We start from the raw sequence: 22,733 nt of genomic DNA on the forward strand, positions 1-22,733 counted from the left end.
AGGCCCTTTTAGGTTACTTGATGGGGGATTTTTGAGCTCAGAAGAAGTGCTGAGGTCTCTTTCTAGCCTAAATCGATGCAGATCCAGCGAGCTGGCAGTGGCGTTTCAGTACTTCAAGCAGAAGTCTTGTTGCTGGGAGGCTTGACTTTGAACAACTCTGATACTGGACAAGGCAGCTTTTGGTGACTCGGTTTCTTAAGGGTCTTAATGATCCATAACCAACAGTAGAAGGGATTGGGGTATTTTACTCGCTGAGAGTTTGACGTCTCTGGATAAAATAAGGGTTGTGATTATGGGATAATCTTCTCTTGGGTCAGTCAAGGGCCTGACTTTCAGTTCACATATTTTATTCCACTGACTTCCACAGCATTACTCCCAGTTCACACCAGTGCCAGGAGAATACTAGTGCAGCCATAGACTAGCAGCAACTCCAGACTTCTAAGCAGGGAGCTGTGCAATTAGCAGGGCTGAATTTAATTACAACCTCGCAATAAAATGGCTCGTGACAGAATGTACAACTCAATAAATTCCCCAGATTTCATCACATGCAGTTGCTGTGAGGATTAAGTAGTATTAAAAAGGCAGATGTGTTTATAGCGATCAAGCTGCTATTCAAAGTTCTGGGTAGGGGAAATCTGCCTCTAACAGGGAAGCTTAGATGTTAAGGATTTTCTCCTTATAAACTCCTCTTAAACAATAGGCACATTTAATGGTAGTAGGAGCAGGAAATAATGTGTAAAACTGCATTTTATGATAGCAACTGGAACCCTGCGTACATGGTTTTATTACATACACAATTTTTGTAACATCTGACCTAATTGACATTTATATTGTCCATATCAAATAGTTTTTCTCTTTCCTGGTTCATTAGCTGAGGACCAAGAAAAAGTTCATGCATACTTCAGATGACACGTAGTTAAAGCAGCTGAAAAGAACCTTTACAGGGAAAAGCTGGAACCAAGGGCTATTAATAGAAACTCCAGGAAGGGGCTGTTAGCAAGCCAAGGGCTGCTCCAATGAGGCAGGATGCAAAAAAGAAAAAAACCCAAACATGCCACAATACCAGGAAGCTATAAAAGCCATTAATCCCCACCCATGAGGACATCCATCCAAAAATCAGAGTTTTGTTTTCAAGGCAAGGCTAACGGCTGAATTCTGCTCTCCACTGAAGCAGTAATTTCTCTTGAGCTTACTGAGGGGTCAAAAATACAAAGGCATGGCTCTTAAACCGCATTTTTTTGAGAGCTTCAAAGTGTCAGAGAGAGGTTATATGGGATTTTTTATGGCTTCAGTCTCCAAGCATCCTGCAGGCTGTTGGTTAAATTCTCCAGTCTTCTGTCTCAATCCCTCCGTTCTCAAACTGGACTCTTGCGGAGGGCCCAAGTGAGAGCAGCAGCTCTCCCCCTGCTTCAGGAAACTCCTAAGCACCAGAAAGCCGCAGTGCATCGAGTTTTACTGTAAAAGGAAGCCAAGGTGTCATGCAACATTTCGTAAAGGCGGTGCTAAAGCTGAGATCCGTTCTCAGTGTGCTGTGCAGCTCGCGGGTCAGAGTGGTGTTATGCAGGGAGAAGAGAGAGCAGCTGAATGAAGAACAAAGGTGCGTTTAAAGCCGTGGTCATACACGCTTTGACCAGGGCTGTGATTAGAAAATGCTAGTGCTCTGTAAACTGGTGCTGCCACTGCTCTTTAGATTTTTTCATGCTTATCCTAAAACAATACTACCTTTATTTTCCCTTGGAAAGTTCCCTTTAAATCAATTCCTCGCGGTTGTTGCCTTCCCCTTCATGTAACACCGAGTGCCCAATGCACTGGTGGCTGTTACCTCCTCCCCAGCATTCAACCATTTTGGCTCGCTGGCCGCATACCATCCCAGCGGGGCTGGAGGCCAGCTCTGGTGTCTTAAAGCCACACAGATAAGCTAACAGTGGTTAGTGTTGTTGTCTCACTTCAGCTTATTGTCTGCCTTTAATCTTGAGCCAATTAATCCATCCAAGGAGGAGCAAAGGATCAAGAGCGGGACAGGCAGAAAAGCAGCTGTGGATGGTGGGTGGGAGGTAGAAGACTTGGAATGAAGAGCAGATGCACCTTGTAAGCAATGTGAAACTGTGTGATGACAGGAGAGCAAAGCCAGGCACAGCGCAGGGGTAATGACGAGTCTCGGTGATGGGGGCTGGAACAGTCGTGGCATGTGGGTACGCAGGTGCTCAAATCCCAGTGCCTCCCGGAGGGAGGTGAGCGCTCGGCTTGTCTGGGAAAAAGATAAACAGACTGCCCAGTAATTTTGGAATCTCATCAGTGTTTTACCAAGGGAAAAATTAGATGATTTGTAAAAAACAAAATCCTTTTTCAATTCTTCTGTTAAAAGCAGTTAGTTTGCTGATGTAAATGGGCTCGCTTGCTTCTGAGTCACAGGCTGTTGCAGTTTGGATTCTGCATCTCTGAAGGATGAAAGATAAATATACAGAATGTTCGCGTTCATAGCTGAGAAACCACTGTAATCCTAACCTTGGCTTTGCCATGTAACTTGCCGAGAGTGTATGTTAAATAAAGAGAAACATTAGGATTAGGCTGAAATTCGCTCTGATTCAGGGAGCCACTACCAGAGCCACAGGCGATTTAATTCCTCCTTTGAAGATTTCAGTACTGATAAAGTGATGCTTAAATGATCTTTTTCTTTTCCCCCTTTTTCTTCATTTTGTTTCTGGTTTTGGAGCAAGCTTAAACCGAGCTGGCAACTTCCTTTTCTTCCTGAGCAGCAGACATCATTCGTGTGGCGATATTCAACAACAGGGAAAAACATCTGCCCTTGGAAGCACAGACACCAAGGCTGTAGTGGTCGAGAGAATAAAGGGGTGACAACTGTCTGTGTTGCAACCGTTTATCTTGAGCGCGTCCTGCAGACTTGAGGCCACTCTGGTGGCTCCAGGGATGGAACGTTCCTCCTTTCCGAGGTGAAGGAATGAGCGGTGGGTCAGTAAGCTGTTGGGGTCCCTGGAGAGCAGTGGTTCGGTGAGGTCAGGCCGGCACAGAGCTTTTCGCATGGAAGCCTCCAGGGTAATCTGCACAGCTGGATGTGCTGCCTGCTCCAGTGGGTCAGGGGACCTTCTGTCTGTGGTCCTGCGGCAGATCATACCCCAGGGTCATCTTGGGAAGCTAGGGCTGTGGGAACGCAGCGGATGGAGCTTACATCAGCTGCTTTGTACCGCTTTGAAGCAAAAGGACATTAAAGAAGCAGCTTTTTGTGAGCTCTGAGCTCTTGACCTGTGCCTGAGGACTGGAAGGAGAACTTCCTCTGAGCTGCATGTGGGTGATTCTTGCCCGTACCAGCAGGCAGAAGAAGTGGCAATGCCCGGTTCTTTTAACAGCGGGTGAAGAATCTGTCTTGACTCTTCTCCTTTAAAAGATTTCATAGTTATTTGAGCTCCCCAAAACCCCAACACAGGCATGTAGAGATGTAGGCTGTGATCTTGCAACATGATTGGCCCATTCCACTGTAACAACGGATGTTAAAATTGAGGAAACATTTTCATTTGTGCCTGAATCACCTCCAGACTAGCCCTTAGGGCTACATCCACCTTCCTCATATCTTAAGTGCAGCATCTGCTGCCTCACCAGTGGCTACACAGCTTTCTTCCTTCTCCTGGGTGCTGGTGTCAGCAATAGCTACCTAGCAGTGCCCTCCAGCACTGAGACCCCTGTCCAGGGATGTCCCTGCAACTTATCCCATGGTGTGCTCTGTCATGTCGCTCCTTCCTTGAGTCTCTTTGGACTAGGTAGATCAGCGGCTTTTGAAGGCTGTTGGCTTACCTTGCACATTCAGGCCACCTTCTTGCTGGCTTCTTCCACGTGGCTATAACGAAGGTTGATCAGTAATGCTTGCCTGGCAGGAAGCTGCTATGGAAACAAACTGTGTTCTGTTTTGAAGGGGATGATGGGTGATTTGGCTGTTGGTGAGCTCAAGGGAGCTGTTATGAGATGCATCGGCAGCGTAGCTTCAATATGAGATATTCCTGATCCCCAGAGCTGACTTTCACGCACATACGCACCGCGACCTCCATCCCTCACCCTTATTGTAAGCAGCTGTGGGTCGACTTTGTCAAGATCTGATAGAACTCCCTTACCCCTCTCCCACTCCCTCCTCAAACTCCCATTAGTCAGACTTGGGCAGCTCATGAAATGAGATGGCGATAAAGCTCTGACCCTGAACGCAGAGTCATTCCTGGGGGCTCCGTGCTGGGCTGTGAAGACTCCACTCTGTTAACCCCTTGGTGCCTCCAGGCAGAATTCCCCAGTGCCCATCAGCTCTGTATCACCTTGGGGCTGATGGAACTCTTAGGGCATCTTTCGTCTTAAGTAGAGATAGATTAATTACTGTGATGTGTTAGAGATTAAATGGGCTTTTTTTTGCTTTTTAATTAGCGGGCTGAGGAAAACACCGGACATTTGTGAAAACCTGGGTTTTCCCTGTATCTTGTTGGTAACACAGAATGTTTTTTCTTCTTGTTGATGGTACTAAAGCTAAAGATTAACTTTGGCAGAGGGACAAGGGGCTACATACTGGCCAAGAAACAATTTGGCCTGGAAGTTAGTGGAAGGTTCCTGATCACTGGGGAGGAGGAGATCATGGAACAGAAATCGGACTATTTTTTATAAAAACAGGATAGTTTACCTTTGGTTAAATTTGGGTTGCTTTCCCCAAGGGTGGCGAAAAGCACGTCCTTGATCTGATGCCAGTCACCAGGCATGTTTGAGAGCTTTCACTCATAGCATGGATTTCCCTGACGGGCAGGATGCTGCTGTCTGAGCAGACAAAGACCACCGGCCATTCCTGAGCCACCACGCTCAAACCTGTGCCTGTACTGCCGGTGTGTCGGTAAGAACTGGACACCACATCTTGCCCTTTGCAGGCCAGCGTGAGGCTTTGAGGGACAACACAAGCCTTTTGCAGAAGCACGGATCCTTTAACTGCTGTTCCATTGCCTGTCCCATGTCACCTCTGCAAAAGGGGCAGAGGGTGGGTGAGCGTAGTGGGAGGGTGGTTGGTTGGGGTTAATCCTCTTGACTTTCTGGAGTGTTTGCACATCTCGGGTGGTGGAGATGTCGTTACCAACACGGTGGCTGAAGCTCCTTGGTCGTTCAGGAGAACTGTTTGCAGCAGGGCCAGAGCTCCCAGTGTAAATCCAGTTCTCAAGGCAGTGCAAAAAAAATCAAGGCTGACACGTCTGCGTGGGGGCGAAGCAAAGCTTTGTCCTTTGCTGAGTGTGAGCAGGGCCCAAGGACTTTGTCCCTTTTGCCAGCTGTGATTTAAAGCTAAGTGCTGGACTGATGGCAGCCCAGATACTCACCAGAAAAGTTAAAAATAAACGGCTCGAATGTCTCTGCTGATAACTGAAACAACTTTTTTGTGTGTGTGTGATTTGATGTAAAATCAAGCCAGGGCTCTCTCCTGGTCCCTGACAGTGCCTGTCCGGTTTGTGACCCCCAAAGGCCTGCAGGCTTTTCCTACTCTCTCAGCAGCAGTTCAGTTCCCAAGATGCTGGCTTGCTTCTTTTATTTCATTTTGTCTAGTGGAGATCCTGGAGATCCCCTGTGTTCAAATAAAAATCTGAATGCTCTTCAGATGACTGGGAGGAACACGAAACCTCCAGATACAAACCTTTTGTTACCCTCCGAGGCTGTTCTGCATCTGTATCCAGTGTCCTCCAGCTGCCTGTGAACCCAGTTGCTGCTGGACCTAGTGCGTTAGGCTGGAATGGGGAGCAGGCTGAGCATACGCTGGAGGGACCGTGTTGTCAGGAGGTGTCTCTCCAGCCCCGGCAGTCTGTTGGTCCTGCCTCTTCCAGTCCTCGCTTGTGTGTCCTCTCTGGAAGGTGCTCTTGGCTGTAGCACGAATCAGCTCTGGTCCAAGCGTGGGGTCCTTGGTCCTTGTGGGCGTGCCAGCAGTAATACATCTTCCCACTCCTTGGACACCTTTTCTAGCATGTCCAGAGGCACAGAGGCACTGCCTGAACGTGAGGTGCTGAGGACTGAAAGCTGCTGACTGATGCTGACAGAGGATGGTGCCTGTGTCAGTGTTTATTTGTTGCCAGACAGGAGCGGTGTTTGGTGAGCTCGCTGCAGTGGTTTGGGTTTGCTGCCCGTTTGCTCCATTCACAAACAGTTGCAGTAAACAGACTCTAGTAACTGAACTATTTCCTTCAGCTTCTGCTCCGTAACCAGCTTCCGGCTGCGTTCTCACATGTGGGGCTTGAGGAACCAGGTCAAATCTAGTATTTTAAGGAGAAGGGGATGTCTTGTTTTTGCATCAGGCTCTGCAGAGGGTGCTTTCTATCTTGGATATGCAGGAAAGCCACTGCGCTGGCTATTTACTGATGCTTTGGTTGTCTTTCCCAGTTGATCATGTGGTTCCTGAGCCAGGGACCAGTTTGCTGACTGCATTTGACCAGTGGCGAGAATGGGCTGACAGCAAATCCTGCTGCGATTACTCCCTGCATGTGGATATCACCGAGTGGCATAAAGGTGTCCAGGAGGAGATGGAAGCTCTGGTGAAAGACCATGGTAAGTTCGGTTACTGAAAGTCCAGGGAAGCCTTTCCCTTCCTTGCTTTTTAGGACCGGATCTTGTGAAATGCTTGACTTTTGCATCCCAATAAAGTTGTCTTGGGCCCTGACAGTATCTTGGCCCATTCTGGCTTCTTGTGAAGGTTTGGACGGTGACTGTTGTAGAGGGCTCAGGGGGATGGTACACACTGAGGAAGTGGGTGAGCATTGGTTGTGCAGAGGTGAGTCTCTTGCTGCTGCGTGCAGAGGAGCACCTTCGTTCTGTGGAGGCCCTTTGATTTTCGTTTGTGCGGGGAAGCAACAGCTTCAGCTGTTAAACTATTGTAAACAAGGGAGGACTTGGTCCCAGAAGGATCAGTCCAGCACTGGTTGCTAAAAGTGGGGAAGAGCTGAATAAAATGACCTCATAGGTTTTCCTTCTCTTTAATTTCCTTGACTTTTTATTCTTAGGCTAGAGCAATTTCCCATCCTGTTTGTAGTTTAAAAAACCAGCCTTTTACATCCTAATGAGCATTTTCCCACGTGTGCTGGGTAAGAGGTTTTGCTGGTTCAGAAGGCAGGAGAGGGAAAGCCGATGTAGGAGCACTCCTGGAGTCTCGGTCCGTGTGAGCACGGTGGTGGAGGGCGTGCTCGTGGACGCAGATTTCCCATCCCTCTTGCAGGAGGGAATGGGGGATCGTGCAGCCAGACCCAGTCTCTGCTTTTGTGTGTGATGCATTTTGCTTATTTTTTTTTACTCAACCTCCTACAGTGCTGAATCCGCAGAATTATTCTTATTTGAATGTGAAGGGGAAGCCTGGGGCTTTAGCTGTCCCCACGGCTGGAGCGCAGGCTGCTCCGTTCTCATCGGCTGCGTTAATAAATGCCACATGGCTGAGGAGGTCCCAGCTTGGGTCTGTGTCTGGGTGTGCACATGCGTGGGCACATTTCGCAGCGGATTAAAGTCATTTAGTTGTCTGTCCATCATTGCTGCTTGCTGGGGGCTGGTTGAGGGGGATGTCTTATCTCTACAAAAAATGGTGTGTTTTGTAGCTTTATCCGTGCCTGCAATTTGTCTTTCAAAGACAATTCCTTTGCTCTCTTCCTACCAGGTGTGAACTCCTTCTTGGTTTACATGGCTTTCAAAGATCGCTTTCAGCTAACTGATTCTCAGGTAGGAAGGCTTAAAGTTCACATGCTTCTGTCACTGAGAGCTGTGCTTTAGTCACATATAAAAGTTTAAATTCAGTACCCTGGGATCTGACATTCTCTTCTGGTTCCAGTCTTTGTCTGCGTAATGGTACATGAGATTTGCACCAGGATGCAGAGCCCTGTTTGGAACATTTTTTTTTTTAATAAAATACCCCCACAACAAACCCTGAAAGGCTTGGCTGGGAAAAGCAACAGCAAAACCCTCATTTTGAGAGATGAAGGTTTTATTCGAGCTCCTTTGGTGTGGAAGCAGTGGCAGGACAGCGAGATCTCTGGCAGAACTGCTCTGGGTGTTTGTAAGCCGACACTGGTCCTGCTGCAGAAGTGGGTTTCTGGCTTTAGCGATAGAATCGCTGGGACCTTAAAAAGGAATTGCCCCCTCCGTTTGCTGTGCTGAGGGATACGCTTGGGTTCTGTAATTGTTGAGATGGGCAGTTTACATTTCTGACCGTGGTGGGAGGAGAGGAATGCTGGGGAGTCATTTGGAGCAGCGTAGGAGGCGGTGGTGGGTGACAGTTATCTCTAATGACTCTGGTAAGCATTTTAATGAGGGACTGCTGGCAGGCGCCGGCATCAGTTGTGGGATCCTCAACCTGAGCCCTCTCAGACGGATGGCTGGGGAAGGAAATGACACTGTTCCAGTCCCTGGCGGCGAGAGGGGTGGGTGCAGGTTCTCTGTGGAAATCAAATGTAAGGGTTTTTTTCATGCTGGGCACCAGTAAATGAGGGAGTGAAAGAGGAACAACTCTGAGCTCTTTACAGTCACTCCAGATGTGTAGTGGCTCTTTCTTCCTCCAGTGCAGTACGTGCACCAGACCTGGCTTTGGAACAGAGCTTCATTGCCCTATCGACTGTACAGATTGGGAAATTCAGTTACAGGCAGGAAAACTGGTCATATCTATCCAACAGACCACATCTTACACTTCTTAATGCTTCTCTTTCTCCTTTCCATCCTGCAAAATAGTGTATGCTGACCGAGTCTGGAGCGTGTGCTTTATGATATGAGCGTGCACTCAGGGCATGTTGTAATGTGTGTTTTCTGTCTTCCAGATATATGAGGTCCTGAGTGTAATCCGGGATATTGGCGCGACAGCTCAAGTGCATGCTGAGAACGGTGACATCATTGCTGAGGTATGCTCTGTTTATTCTGTGGCTTATTAACTTCAAAATGCTGGGAGGGATTTAAACTCCAATTCCTTCTTTGTAAACAGAAAATCCCCAAGACTTTTAAAAGCATGGCATAGCTGTGTGGAGGGTGCAGGCAGAGCTGGATGTCACATCTTAGCCCTTTGTTGCCACTGACGAAGCAGGTTTTGGTGGCACCTTCCAGTTTGTGGTGGGTATTGGCCATCTTTGCCTTTCTACCCACAAGTACAAACTGTGTCTAAAAGGTTCTGTGGTAACTAAGGCCAGGGGAAGTGGGAAGGGAAATAACCTTCCTACAGTACCTGGGATGCTGATGTTTGGGATCTGTTCATCCTTTAAACAGCCACAAAGAAGAAATGTTAATAATGTATTTGGATTTAACCTGATCTCTATTTTATGTGTTACATCTCAAGCGTGCAGAACTTGGTGTTGCAGAGGATTTCTGCACTGTCTGACTGGGGAAAAGCCCCCCTGAGTCTTTGAGCCCAGTCACCTGCAGTTGCAGGATGATTTCTTCATGAGATACTGTTCTACCACATCTTAGAGACTGTTTTATAGACGCAAATGAGTAGTCGAGGGGCTGTGAACCCAGTGTGAAGCAAATCAAAATCAAAGGTTTCCCTGACCTCTTGTGAACAAATCAGCAGGGTTTTGTGAGCTCTGGTTATTCTCAACAAGGGAAGTTGGACAGGACGCTGCTTGTAAGGCCCTTATGTAAAGCCCCATGTGATTATTAGCTAGCACAGCTGCCTGGCATCTCGCTTGTCCTCTTTCAGACAGCCGCGTTTGCTGAAAGGAAAAGTGATTGTTGCTTTAAATCTTTTTTTCCTGCTCTTTTTCCTCTCTGCCTTAGGAGCAGCAAAGGATCCTGGAACTGGGGATCACAGGCCCTGAAGGGCATGTGTTGAGCAGACCTGAAGAGGTGAGGACTTTGCTGCCTTTGCGTTTACTCCCCTGATTTATAACATTTCTGCATTGCCATCAAGTGCTTCATATTGGGATGAATGTGGCCAGAAACATGATTTCATCCTGGCTGTAAACATTATTGCTGCGTGTGGAAGAGGCGAAGACATTTCTAGGGACTAAGCAGTAACTAGTCCCTTCTAGAGACTAACTACTGTGGGTATTTAGGAGGAGTTGAGGAGCCCCCTCAGCTCTTGTCCTGAAGAAGGGGACATCTCCAGAGAGTAACTCATTCAGCCTAAGATTTGCTTCACCCTCTGGAAAAGCTCAGTGCTGTCTGTCACTGTCAGAGACAGTCCGTAAAGGCTCTGCTCACACGTCAGGTATCCAAAGTGAGGTGAGGTGTGTGGGTTCCCGTTGCGTTCTTTGTTTCCAGGCTTTCGGAATCGCTAAGCTAGACGTCTCACCCTGGCGTTCCGGGTTTGTTCTGTACAAGCGTGGGGTTTTGTTCCTCCAAGATAGCAGGGCTGTGCTGACTGCCAGATGTGGCAGCTGGAAGCTGGAGGTGTGAGATCATCCACACGTGCCCCTCATGCTGCTCCCTTCCCTATTTCCTCCCCTTGGTTCAGACAAGCAGCATCCAGAGACATTTCAGTAGGAATATAAATCATTCAGTTGCTTCATGCAGAAGGGTAAAAAATGCTCGACTTGGGCAGTATGTGAATCCTCATAGAATCGGCGTTTGGCTCTGGGAGCTGGGATTTTTTTTCCTTCCTCAAAGCTGTGAGCAAACACTTGCACTGAGCTTTCCACCCACCCACCCCTGCATTTTTTTATGTATTTTTCGCTTGCATCAGGAGAGCAGGAACAGATGTGGACACTGTGAAGCACCCCTAAACTTCCATTGACTTCAAAAGAAGGCTGTTCCTTACCTTAGAGAATCTGGCCATCAAACTGGCCAAGTCTTGTCTGGCTGCTTCAAAGCTTATCCGTTAGTGGAGCAGGAGCTTTAAAGCGTGGACTGTGTGGTTCCCTGGCTTGGTTGGTTTGTTCCGTTGGTGCAGAGATGTGTTCTTTCTCCGTATAGCAAGGAGGGCTGCCTGAGGACGCGTGGCTGCCTCTAGTGAGGATGAGGAAAGCCTCTTCCCCGTGTCACCGGGCAGCCTCTGTGCAGCTGAACTCAGCTGTGCTGTCTGCGCAGAGCAGAAGCATTTGGTCCCAAATTCTCCTTCTTGAAAGTCATAGGAAACAGAGCAGGAAACAATGTCATCTGGTTCCCTCTCCTCCTTTTCTCCAGTGCGGGAGTAATTTTGTGATTTTTAAAACATGCAACTTCCTTTAAGCTGTCTGGTGATAAAGGCCAGATCTGAGGGTGGCTGCAGATCAGTAGTTCCTGTTGACTTCAGTAGGAGTGGATGTTCCTTGGTATCCCTCTGGGGTGCTGCTTACACTAGAATTAGCTTTTCCTGCTGCCCCTTAGGGAGTGTAAAGCCTGCCCTAAGGGCTTTATGATGCTTGTCATCTTACTAAAGAGCTGCTTAATTCAGGCCTCCGTCTACAGCAAACGAGCAGGAGTAGTTGAACAAGTCTAAAATAGTTATTAAATCAAAACTCCCACTCAATTCAGGGAGACTTACATCAGAGCGAAGCATTCCAGGTCTGGCCATGTGCATTTGTGTCTTACCTGGAGCATACGCGTCTGAATGCCCAGCTTGAGCAGAAGGCATGAATTGAGGCTTCGATTTCCCTGCTGAGCCATGGGTTTAGCATGCTCACCTCAGTAACCTGGATGGGGCCAAGGTGACAGTGTTCAGCCCGTTGTTCCAGCCAGCAAAGGGAGCCCTACTGAAGACACCACCATCCCATGACAGCATCACCCATCACTTTCTGGAAAACTCCCGCCCTCATAACTCAGATCGTTCTGTGATGACTTTTTGAAGCAATCCATCATTTTTTGTTTTTATTTTAGCCACAAAAACGCTGAAAGCACAAGCAGTCCAGGAAATGTCTGTCTTTTTTTTTCCAAGAGAACTGCTGTGCTAGGGCTTCTAACGCGTACTGGTAATTGCAAACATTCCCCTTTGGACTAGTCGCTGGGTTATTGTTACGTGCCTGTCACCATAGCATCTGGGCACAAGGCATGAATTGAGCAGCCTTGTTCTCTTCTGTGCAAAAAGTATTCTCCTCCTGCTTAGCAGTTGCTCAAATGCCTTTTGGCCAAAAGTCCGGAGACTGGTTGTGTTTTATCCCTGCTTTGCAAGTGGGGAAACTGAGGCACAGCTTAGGAACGTGACTTCCAAGTGCTGCAGCACCAGAGCTGTGCTCAGGCCTGCTTTAACTGGGCAGTTTGCAGATGGGTGCCACTGCCTGGAAGCGTTGGCCCGTCTGAGTTCTGTCCTTGCCTCAGGAGGGACAAGCATGTTTTTCTTGGCTCTTCCTTTCAGCCTCCGTCTTCTCTACAAGTGCTGCTGGCTGCGGCGAACTGGAGTCAAACGTCCTGGAGTAAACACCCTTCCTTGCAGCCTTTTCTGTTTTCATGGAGCAGCTGGGCCAGAAAATGTCCTGTTCTGTACATCACCCTGTCTGGGGAGGGTTCATCATAAGCGCTGGGGTGGTGACAGGCAAGGGCTTTAACCCTTTCGGACTAGAGAGCAGCCTGCTGGATCTTGGGGGGCTGGTTTTCTTTTTAAAACTCCTGGCCGTTGTCATGTTGTCTTTTTTGAGCAGTCCAGCTGCAAACAGAGCAGTGTGACAAGTGGTGGCTTTGTCAGTGTGAGCAGGGGGACATCAGGCTGACGAATACAGTTTCCTAAGCTGATGGGTCCCTAATCACACATACTTCCCGTGGTGGACCAAGCACAGTGCCAGCAGCCAGCAGTCCAGCTCTGGGACTGACGATGATTTATGGCACTTGGCCTGTGATAAGTCACTGCAGAGATTTTCAAAAGTGCTGAGCGCCTGTCAGTGCCCCTGGAGTCCACAGGAGGTGCTGGCAGCCTCTTGCGTTGGGGAATCAGGTGGCTGATTGCTCTGGGTTTCAGTTTCCTCTGTTGTTCGCTTGGAAAACGTCTGGTATTGCAGGCTTGGTTCTTTGTGGTAGTGGAGGCACCGTGAGCATCGCCCTGCAGTGAAATCTGTCATCTGGACCCGCTTCCATTCGGACGCGTGACCCTGGAAGTCTGCAGGGTGATGACATTTGGTCTGAGGCTGCAATTAGACAGTGACTCTCAGTCTTGAGGAGGTTATCGCTCTGCACATGCAAGGAAAAGTCGTTGATGGATGGGGTGGCTCACACTCTGTTAGATCCCCAGCCAGATGCTGTGGTGGAGGGTACAATTTAGGAGGTTTGTTTGCAAACGTGGCTTACCAGAGCATGTGGCTACAGCATCTCTCTTCTGCGTGGGCTGGAGCATGAATAGTTTTGCTGAGTCAACACTTAGTTGCTTATTTTTGTCTAGATTAAAGAAGGGGCTTGATCATTCTGACCTTGAGCACCTGGGGTGTTATTTCAGGACTTAGTTTGCCTGCAGAGAAACTTAGAAGGAGTCCGGGAGAGAAGGTAGTAATGAGAGGGGACTACAGCTTGATGTCATTTTCATTATCATGATTACACGGTATGTTTTTCTGGCTCAGAGTTGGAGTGATGGAAAGTCTTCCATCTCGGCCCTGCACACCCTGTTTTCCTGTGAAAGCAGAGGCTGTGACCCTCTGAAGGTGATGGGATGTGCTAACGTGTGGCTTGTTACTAATTTGCCACTGACTTTGTTCCTCAGGTGGAGGCAGAGGCCGTGAACCGGGCAATAACCATTGCCAACCAAACCAACTGCCCCCTTTATATCACCAAGGTGATGAGCAAAAGTGCTGCTGATGTCATTGCTCAAGCCAGGAAAAAGGGTAAGTTATTTCCCTTGGATGGAAGCGCCCGATTAGCTCATGCAGTTCAACTCCTTGCCAACATAAGCTTTCACAGGAAAGGTTTCTTTTTCCAGTGTTATTGTCCAGGCTCTTTTTTAAAAGGTCCCAGGCAACTACCCCTGTCTCAAACAAGTTCAGTGATCGAATCGGTGCCAGGAGCTGTTTCTTCTATTCTGCCTAGAGCTTCTCTCTTCACACTCATCCTACCACATTGAGCCATGTGGCCAATCCAGCTGCTGTGGCCTTTCCGTGGTGCTTTCTGCTGAGCTGCTTCTTGGGGTCAGAAGTGCTTCCAGGAATCCTGACAGAGGTCTTGGCTCACCAGCCCTGTTGGATTTAGTTGGGGTGGCCAGAGAGGTTCCCGATTCCAGCTATCTGCTGTGCTCTTTGCTTGTGAAGTAGATACTCCTCATGTGCTGTAACTCACGGCCTGGCATCCGAACAGGAGCTGGGACCAGTAGTCTGGGTTAGGCTGGGAACTGCAGTCGCCTCTGATAAATCTGCCTGGGCATGCTGCAAGAAGCAAGACTCGGATCTGCCATGGATGCCTCTGCCTTGTGTCCCTCCTCTCTGCCTGAGGTCTGTGAGGGAGCTGCGCTGCTCTCAGTGCTGCTGCAGCAGCTTCTCCCAAGTCCGGACGCTGCTGTCTCGCCCCCAGGGAAGAGGGTTACAAAGCACAGTGAGCGCCTGCCTCCCAGCTTTATTCTGTGACTAAACCCTTCATTTCTATTTCAAGCGGCTCTGGGTGAGTGAGTAAGCAGGAGGGATGATTTTCCCCCTTCTTTCCTCAGAAGGGTTGAATTTAATTTTATGCAGTCTAAATAAGTCTGAATGGATATACAAATGACATCACTTTCCATCTGGGTGTTTGGTGCGAGAAGAGCTAATTTCCTACCGCGGCAAAGAAATTTGTGTTTGTGTATTGGCTTAGAAGTATTTTGGTCCCATGGTTCCTCTTACCATGAGTTCAGCGTTGCTGAGGACTGATTTCCAAGGCATCTCTTTCTGTGCGTGGAAGCAGCTCAAGCTGTTTGGGATGAACTTTCCTCTCCTCGCTCCATTATGGAGCTGGTGCTGAAATGAGAAGATGTGTTGACATGGCAAAGTGGCTGCATGTCGTATTACCCAAGAAAACAACTTGATGTCATTGTGCAGCTCAATCCTTTAAGTCCAGGAAGCATCCCTTCCTTTTTCTAGGTAGAGTATTGGAGACATACACACCAAAGAGATGGAGCATCCACAAAACCACCTCCTTGCTATGCTCGCTGTCCCCTGAGACCAGCTGGCTCGTAGAGAAGAGCACTGGGATGAGGGACCATGCACTTACATTGCAGAAGTCGTAAACCACGATGGCTTATTACCCTGCTGGTGAAAGGTGCTGGGATTATCCCAGATGAACGATCCAAAGCCTCCTGGGTGAACTAGCATACACAGTTTTCATTCAGATTGCGTTTTCTCCTTATAAGGAGAATTTGGGGTATAAATGGCACACCACTCTCTGTTCCTTTATTTAAATAATTCAATTTAAATGCTGTGCACTTAACCCAACTGGGTAACCCAGGAGGGCCACACACACTAGCCTTGCCCTCCCAAGTAACATAGGAACATCACTGAAGACTATCCAAGGCAAACCCGAAACAGAATGGATTTGCTAAATGGAAAAGAACGAATGTTATTTAAATCCAGATGTTCCCAGTGCCATTTGTATGGAGGAGATTCCCCGCTGACTCTCATTGGCAGATCTGGGAGCTCAAAACATCGCTCCCTGCAGAACAATCCTCCCAGTGTACTGGCCCACAACAGGCCTCCCATTAATAGCCAGCGTGTGTTTTGCCTTGTTCTGATCTCGTAACCCTATTTGTGGCAAGTGATGTCAGACAGCCTCTTCCTCTGCTGGTGGATCCCCTCTGACAAAGGCTGTTCCTACACCTCCTGTTTCAGTGTGGTCCTGGAAGCAGCATGAAGCCAGTTAAAGCATCATTCTGCCTCAGCTAGTGTGCTCTTTCCCAGCCAGCTTGAGAGCCTACAGACAGAACAGAAGCTCAGGCAGCATGGTAAAAGAAGGATCATGTGTTTTTCACTCTGCAGGGTGAGGTGTGTAAGACCCTGCTGACCAATTCCAGGGCTGCCTTTACCAGTCTTTCCTGACTGAAGTATTTCGGGTTAGTATTTAACTGCCCATGTCTCTTGCAGGCAGATACAAATACATGAAGCGTCTGGGCTCAGGAGCCGGGCGGAGGGAACAGACATTTCAGGAAGGTTGCATTTGGTGAGCAGATCTGCGAGGCTGCCAGCTTGCACTGTGTTTGAAGTTGCAGCAGCTTCATCTGCTTGGTGTGCAGATGTTGCCGGTGCATTCCAGCTTGCGAAGTATCGTGGCCTTAAGGATCTGCTGCTCCTTCATGTGGTTCCAAAAATATCAGTGAAGAGGAAGGATGCACTGGTGGTTAGTGCACTGAACAGAGAGTCAGAAGATCCAGTTTCATTTCCTAGTTCTGCCACAGATTTACCATGTCCCCTTGGGGGAGTCGCTTGGTTTCCCTGAGCTGTATTTGTGAACCAGAAAGACAAGACTTCATGCTCTTTAGTTTCCCTCAGCCTCTTTCATAAGGTTCTTGGCCCAGGGTACAATACAGTTTATCTTCAAAAATCTTTCAAGCGCAATCAGTGCCACCCACAGCGGTTGTGCACGTTGAGCTGCTCCAAGCTCTTACCAGTAACGATAGCTTTATTATTAGCTCAGGTGTTCAGTTGTCTGGATATATAGTCTGAGAGACTGATTTTTGGAAAATGCTCAGTGTTTCTTTAGAGATCTCAAGATAGGTGTGTAAAATCACGCTTTGCCTGTGAAAACATGCCCCTAGAAACATACACCGTTTCTGAGGAGCACTGAACAGACCAGGGGTTTAATGATGTCTGGTCATTTGGTTATACAGGCCAGCGAATTCAATCCAATGTTGTGTCTCTGTGATCACGTACTTAAGAGGAAGCACCCAGAACCCCTGCAGCGTGCGATGCTGGTGTAACTTACCCAACTTGTCCTTGTTTGGAAGGCTGCTTTATGCCTGGGAGCCAGGCTGGAGGTGCATGTTGCTTGGTGCTCACCGTGGATTTGTCCGTGTTCCTGTCCTGTAGGCACTGTGGTGTACGGAGAGCCCATCACAGCCAGCTTGGGCACCGATGGATCTCACTACTGGAGCAAGAACTGGGCTAAGGCAGCTGCTTTTGTTACTTCCCCACCACTGAGTCCTGATCCAACCACTCCTGATTTTCTCAACTCGCTACTGTCCTGGTGAGTAGAGCTCTTCGGGTTCATCCAACAGGTACTTCATCATGAGACAAGTGGGTGATAAAAATCAGAGCTGTTGTTGCCAGCAAGCAAGTTTTACCTTTAGGAGTAAACCTGCGATGATAACACATCTTAAATAGCCATCATTACCCTTTCCAGCGGAGACCTCCAAGTCACTGGCAGTGCCCACTGCACCTTCAACACTGCTCAGAAAGCTGTTGGGAAGGACAACTTCACCCTGATCCCTGAAGGAACCAATGGGACCGAAGAGAGGATGTCCATCATCTGGGATAAGGCTGTGGTATGTCACCTGGGTCATAGGTTTAAGCTGCGAGTAGACATTTAGAACTGAAAGAGCTGCAGCAGGGTGTGACTACCTGCTCCCAGACGCTTGGCGTGGTCCTCCCACTTGAGATCTTCCCCCCCGTAGAGATACTGGGGACCTGCTGTGCTGTCAGCTATTTGCTTTTCAGGGTGGTCCCCACCTGGCTAATGCAGCGACTCCTTTTGGTTTTCCCCAGGTGACTGGCAAGATGGATGAGAACCAGTTTGTCGCTGTGACCAGCACAAATGCAGCTAAAATCTTCAACCTGTACCCGCGGAAGGGCCGTATTGCAGTGGGCTCGGACGCCGATCTGGTCATCTGGGATCCCGACAGTGTCAAGACAATCTCTGCCAAGACTCATAACATAGTAAGGATATTTCCTGCAGCGTGAGCTCAGCTGCTCATTTCCTCCTCTCTTCCTTCAGTGTCAGACTGTGCTGCCAAGAACTAGAGCTCCTGACAACTCAGGGCTTTGTTTTGTCGATGCCCCAAGCCCTCTCTGCTCTTATACTCAGTTGTGTGAGCAGGAGGGAAGCCGATTGAGTCCGAATCTGAAATCGCATGAATACCCAGAGATCCCCTCAGAGCAAAGAGATTGTCTGCTCTTTCTGAGGGTTAGATGCTTGGATCTGAGCACGCAGAAAGTTCTTAAAATCTTCTATAATGTCAAGAGGCCTCTTATCACAATGTGACAGTGTGGTGTTTGTAATCCTCTGGCTCTCTAGCAGTGGGAGTGGGAACTGCCCCGCTTCTAGGTGGGGTCAGTGAAGCTTGTCAGCTCATGGACACCTTTGCTGGAGATGATCCATATCAATGAGTCTGAGTGGATTTACACCACGTCCTGATCTGGCACATGTATGTGGAGTCATCCCTAGCCATGATTTTACTGCTTGTCATCCCAGCGTTGGCACAGGGCGGCACGGGGCAGCACCCAGGCTACTCAGACCTTCCCCTTGTTTCTTTGGTGGCTTTGTGGTGGCACTGGTAGAGGCACTGTTTGCTTGTGGCCCACAGCTGTGTCCCAGATCTTACACCTGGCTCCTACAGTGAAAAAGCCATCCCACCCTGTGGGAAACGGCAGAATGGTCCCAGTGCAAAGGGCTGGTTGGAGTCTCCTTGTGACATTCGAGCGCTGTCTCGGAGAAAGCAACCACTGTTTGCATTTGTTGACAACTTGTTTCACTGCTGGCGATGAACCTATGGAATGTTTCCCTGGAAAAAAACTTCTTGTTCTTTTTTTTCCGTGAATGCTTTCATTCACTCTGGAGCTGAAGGAGCAAAATTTTCTTCCACACTTGGATCTCTGGGCACATTCACAAAGAAAGTTTTTTTGAAGGTTTGGATCGCTTCCCTGTGACTTAAGTCGGTGTCAGAATTGGTCACAGGTGGCCTGGATTCATCCCGCCTGTGCCTGAACTTCTAACAGAGGCATCCAGACTCAGAAATCTGGTCACTTCAGTCACCTTAGAGGTGCTTCCAGACCATCCCACCTCCAGTCTGGAGAGGAATGACTGAGAGAGGGGAGCCCATGGACACACTGCTGTTAGGTGCCAAATTTAGTGGTCTGAACCCGGGTTTGTGCTGTTGAACGGCTCAGAGAGCTGAAGTCACTTGCTGGGTGGAGGGTTTGGAAGTCCTTGCCATTCGGTGGCTGTTGTCTCTAGGAAATGAGTTGGAGCCTGTGCATTTCCTAACACAGAACTCAGAGACTCTATCTCTTGTGGATGTGCTGCAGTCCGCTCAGGATCGACTCCGTGGTTTGGCCTTGCACTGGGCTAGGCTGGAGGAGAACCGGATCCTCTATGGATCCACCCACCAGAAAAAACTTCATACTCTGGGCACTGCAGAATGCCTGAAACTCTTGCACCACGTAAGAAGCCTCAGCGCTCGATGGCCAGCTGCATCTTCGTGCCACGGCTATGGAGGGTGAAGGGCTCCCTTTTTCGAGTGTTTGTTTAGAGCCTGAAGGGCTGTCTAAGAAATCGCAGGGTTTTTTCCTATGCGCCCAGCTCTAACCTCTTCCCCTGTCATTGCATCTCCTGTTATACCTGGCGTGGCACCTGCTGGGGTGGTTTTTCGTGTCTCACACCCCACTTGTGCCTTGTGTTGGAGGAGAAACTGATACAAGCAATGCCTTCGGAGTCAAGGCCATCCTAGTTTGGGCAAGGATTAAACAAAAGCCCCTTTGAAAGTCGGGCAGAGCAGTTGCTGCGACACAGGGAGATGTAGTGATTATGTGGCATCAGATGATTGTTACTTTTTTAAATGCTGCAGCAACATACGGATATTTTCCAAGAATTCGCACTGTTCTTGCCACTGCCTGGCAAGGAAACATTAGGAGCTGGAGAGGGAGATGTGTTGTTCTTGGAACCAGCCAAGTTCATAAGCCTCTAACCAAGCCTCCTCCTCTGCCACCACAACTGTTTTCCAGACTGGGCCCGGTTCAGTGTCGGTTTAACCGCCATTCCAGCTAATTGCGAGTCTGCAGTCAAGCGTACCCATACTTATAACACACTGCGAGAGCAAACTCCAGCGTTAGCTCGGTAAAACAGACCTGGATTTGTCTCGGAGATGGTAGCTGGAGTAACAGTCCCCAGCTAACGTGCTTGTAGTGCATCTCATTTCAGGATGCTTCATGGGAGGGACATTTCCCAGCGATTCCTTTAAAACTTGTCTTTTTTCCCGGGTGTAGTGTTTCCAATCCCGTTAATTGAGGATGAGCAATCCCATTAGAGTAAAACAAGATTTGTCCAGCTCCCTGACCCGTCAACCAAAACACTGGTTTGAAATACAGCTTTGGAAAACGATCGTTATTTTTGGTACGAAACTCAGCTGTAGCTTTCCTTGGCTCCCGAATGCCCTGCGGTTCGGAAGGGATGGTGCCTGGGTGCATTTAAAGAGGCAGGCTTTGGGATGTCCTCATTCCAAACTGTACGGCTGCTTTATGCATCTTGTTGCAATGGAGATTTTGTGTGAGTAAATCCTTAATAAATTGAGACTGGTAATAAAGACCAGCCGAAACCACAGCATGTAGAACTCGGGTAGATGCTGCTGAGTTTGCTTCCATCTGTCCTTAAAATTTTGGCAATTAGCATGGCTGGTGGTTGCTAATTAAAGCCCAGCAGGCTTTGCTGGGGTGAATATGTTTGCCTCACATTGTCTTTTTTGTCTGTTCCAGTCTCTGGAGTACAATATCTTCGAAGGCATGGAGTGCCGCGGCTCTCCCCTGGTGGTTATCAGCCAGGGGAAGATCGTGCTGGAGGACGGGAACCTCCATGTCACCGAGGGATCCGGGCGGTATATCCCCAGGAAACCCTTCCCCGACTTCGTTTACAAGCGCATCAAGGCGAGGAGCAGAGTGAGTGTAAATGGCTGGATGCACATTTGTTCTCTCACTGTGGCTCCTGAGTTAAAGTGGGTGGAAAACAGATGCTGTCCCCTGGCTCGCAGACACGCACCAGAAAATGTTCCCTGGACAGGAGCCACCTTTATCTCATTCCCCTTTCATTTTTGCTATTCACTTGAGTCATTACAGGAACATGCTTTGGCTTGAGCTTGGATTTCCTGCGAATTTTGTTTTTCTGCTTTTTAATTCGCCTCTGTCTTGGGTCACCCAGACAGATCATGTGGCCAGCAACTGTCCGGTTTGGCCATGAGTCAATCTGCAAGTAACCTGCCAGGCTTCTGTCACAGACGTACCGAGAGCATCAATAGCATTTATATATGAAAGCTTTCAGCACCAAGTTAGAATTCTAATTTATTGTTAGAGGTACGTGATGCTGCTTTCCTTCTGTCAGATAGGATCAGCTGCTCTCGTCTGGTGACTGGTGAGTCACCCGCACAGCCTACTGCCTGCTGGAAAGTGAGAGTTGTCTATTTTTAAGAGGCTAAAATTGTTGGGAAAGTGTTTTTGTAAAATACACCCCTTCCGAACAGAAACGGCCTTTTGATATGCCTTTAGCGGGTAAAAACCGGCAGGGAAGATGACATTGAACTCAGCTGCAGCTCCGTTGCTGAGAATTTCACAGGTTTGTTTCGAGATGCAGCCAGATTTCTGAGGAAGGTGCTTTGCTGTTGGAAGTGTTGCCCTCTCCTGGAGGAAGCCAGCGCTGCTTTGGCCGTGCTGGCCATAGGAAACCTTCACGTTCCTCGTTAATGATCTCTCCTTATTGTTCTTTTGAAGGAAGGGCAAGTTATCAAAATTACATCCTCAGATAATTTAGCACTGCAGAGAACAGATTCGTGGTTTCTGTTGTGTTCTGGTCTCCTGTAAAAATCTGTGTCTGACCTATAAATCCAATTGGGCAGCATCTCAACTGGAATAATTGCATTTAACCCAACCTAAAGTTCCCAGGCTGGCGAGGAGAAGCGAGCCCGGCTCCTCTGTGTGCAGCCCTGCCTCTGCCTCAGCATTGTTTTGCTTTTTTGGAGATGAGTAATAAATTTGAGCGTTGTCAGGAGCCTTCAATACGCCAGCAGGTAGGTTGAGATCATTAAAAGACAGGGCTCGTGGTGCAGGGGACAGACGGGCTGTCTTCTGGGGGCTGCTCAGCCCGGCTGGCACCACGCTGGGGCCACGGCAGCCCAAGCACCTTCCACTTTGTCCACGCTGCTTCAGAAACCACGCGAGGATCAGCACGGGGGTACGATGGACACTTTCAAATCCTCTTACCGGAGACAAATCTGGAAATGTGTGTCACTGGCTCAGCAGCATCTGGCCAGCTGTTTAGTTCTGGTTTGAAGGCTGCTTTGGCCCTGAAGGCTGCCTGCTTCTGTGTTTTGCAGCTGGCTGAGCTGCGGGGTGTGCCTCGAGGCCTCTACGACGGACCCGTCTGCGAAGTGTCGGTGACACCGAAGACTGTCACACCAGCCTCTTCGGCTAAGACATCTCCTGCCAAACAGCAGGCCCCTCCCGTGAGGAACCTGCACCAGTCTGGATTCAGCTTGTCTGGTACGTACTTCTGTGGGGCTGAACGCTTTGAAATCACGGCTCGTTTCTACTCCCATACCCTTAAGTGATTCTGCTGAAATTGGAAGGCAGTGAGAGAGACTGCGACGTGTTTTTAGCCTGGAGGTTATCGCTTCAGAAAGGAGGAGGAGCAGCATGGGAGCTATATTAAAGTCCTGCTTATTCTCACACCGTGGTGTGAATGCTGAGAACCCTGCTGCCTTCTGGGCTCGGTCCTCAGCCGGGTGTCTGAAGAGGGCAGATGGCACCAGCTTCAGTGGAGCGTTGCCAGCTGAGACCAGCCGTGGAGCTGGTGTGTGGCAGATTGGATTTCTCAGCGTGCCGTTTCGGTGCAATAAGGGAAAACTACGAAAAGGAACCAAAAGGCCGCCTAAGGGAAAGCCCCTCAGCCAGCTCTGATCTGGGCAGGGCTGGCTGGCTCAGCTGTCTGGTGCG

The 22,733-nt window shown here is 48.8% G+C and overlaps 1 protein-coding gene across 1 annotated transcript in view; it reads left to right on the plus strand.

The window, feature by feature from the left end:
• Positions 1 to 6,393: 6,393 nt before the first annotated feature.
• The window catches only part of LOC104501496 (dihydropyrimidinase-related protein 2), a gene marked incomplete at its 5' end in the record, with an annotated part of 17,166 nt that continues 826 nt past the window's right edge, over positions 6,394 to 22,733 (plus strand). The window contains 10 exons of the mRNA XM_010145314.1: positions 6,394 to 6,558; positions 7,652 to 7,713; positions 8,802 to 8,882; positions 9,751 to 9,819; positions 13,574 to 13,694; positions 16,851 to 17,007; positions 17,164 to 17,305; positions 17,526 to 17,696; positions 20,508 to 20,687; positions 22,115 to 22,280. Of these exons, the coding sequence (XP_010143616.1) occupies positions 6,394 to 6,558; positions 7,652 to 7,713; positions 8,802 to 8,882; positions 9,751 to 9,819; positions 13,574 to 13,694; positions 16,851 to 17,007; positions 17,164 to 17,305; positions 17,526 to 17,696; positions 20,508 to 20,687; positions 22,115 to 22,280 (1,314 nt within the window). The remainder of the gene's footprint in view (positions 6,559 to 7,651; positions 7,714 to 8,801; positions 8,883 to 9,750; positions 9,820 to 13,573; positions 13,695 to 16,850; positions 17,008 to 17,163; positions 17,306 to 17,525; positions 17,697 to 20,507; positions 20,688 to 22,114; positions 22,281 to 22,733) is intronic.

This window comes from Buceros rhinoceros, unplaced genomic scaffold (assembly GCF_000710305.1).
Source record: "Buceros rhinoceros silvestris isolate BGI_N320 unplaced genomic scaffold, ASM71030v1 scaffold6141, whole genome shotgun sequence".
Classification (NCBI taxonomy): Eukaryota; Metazoa; Chordata; class Aves; order Bucerotiformes; family Bucerotidae; genus Buceros; species Buceros rhinoceros.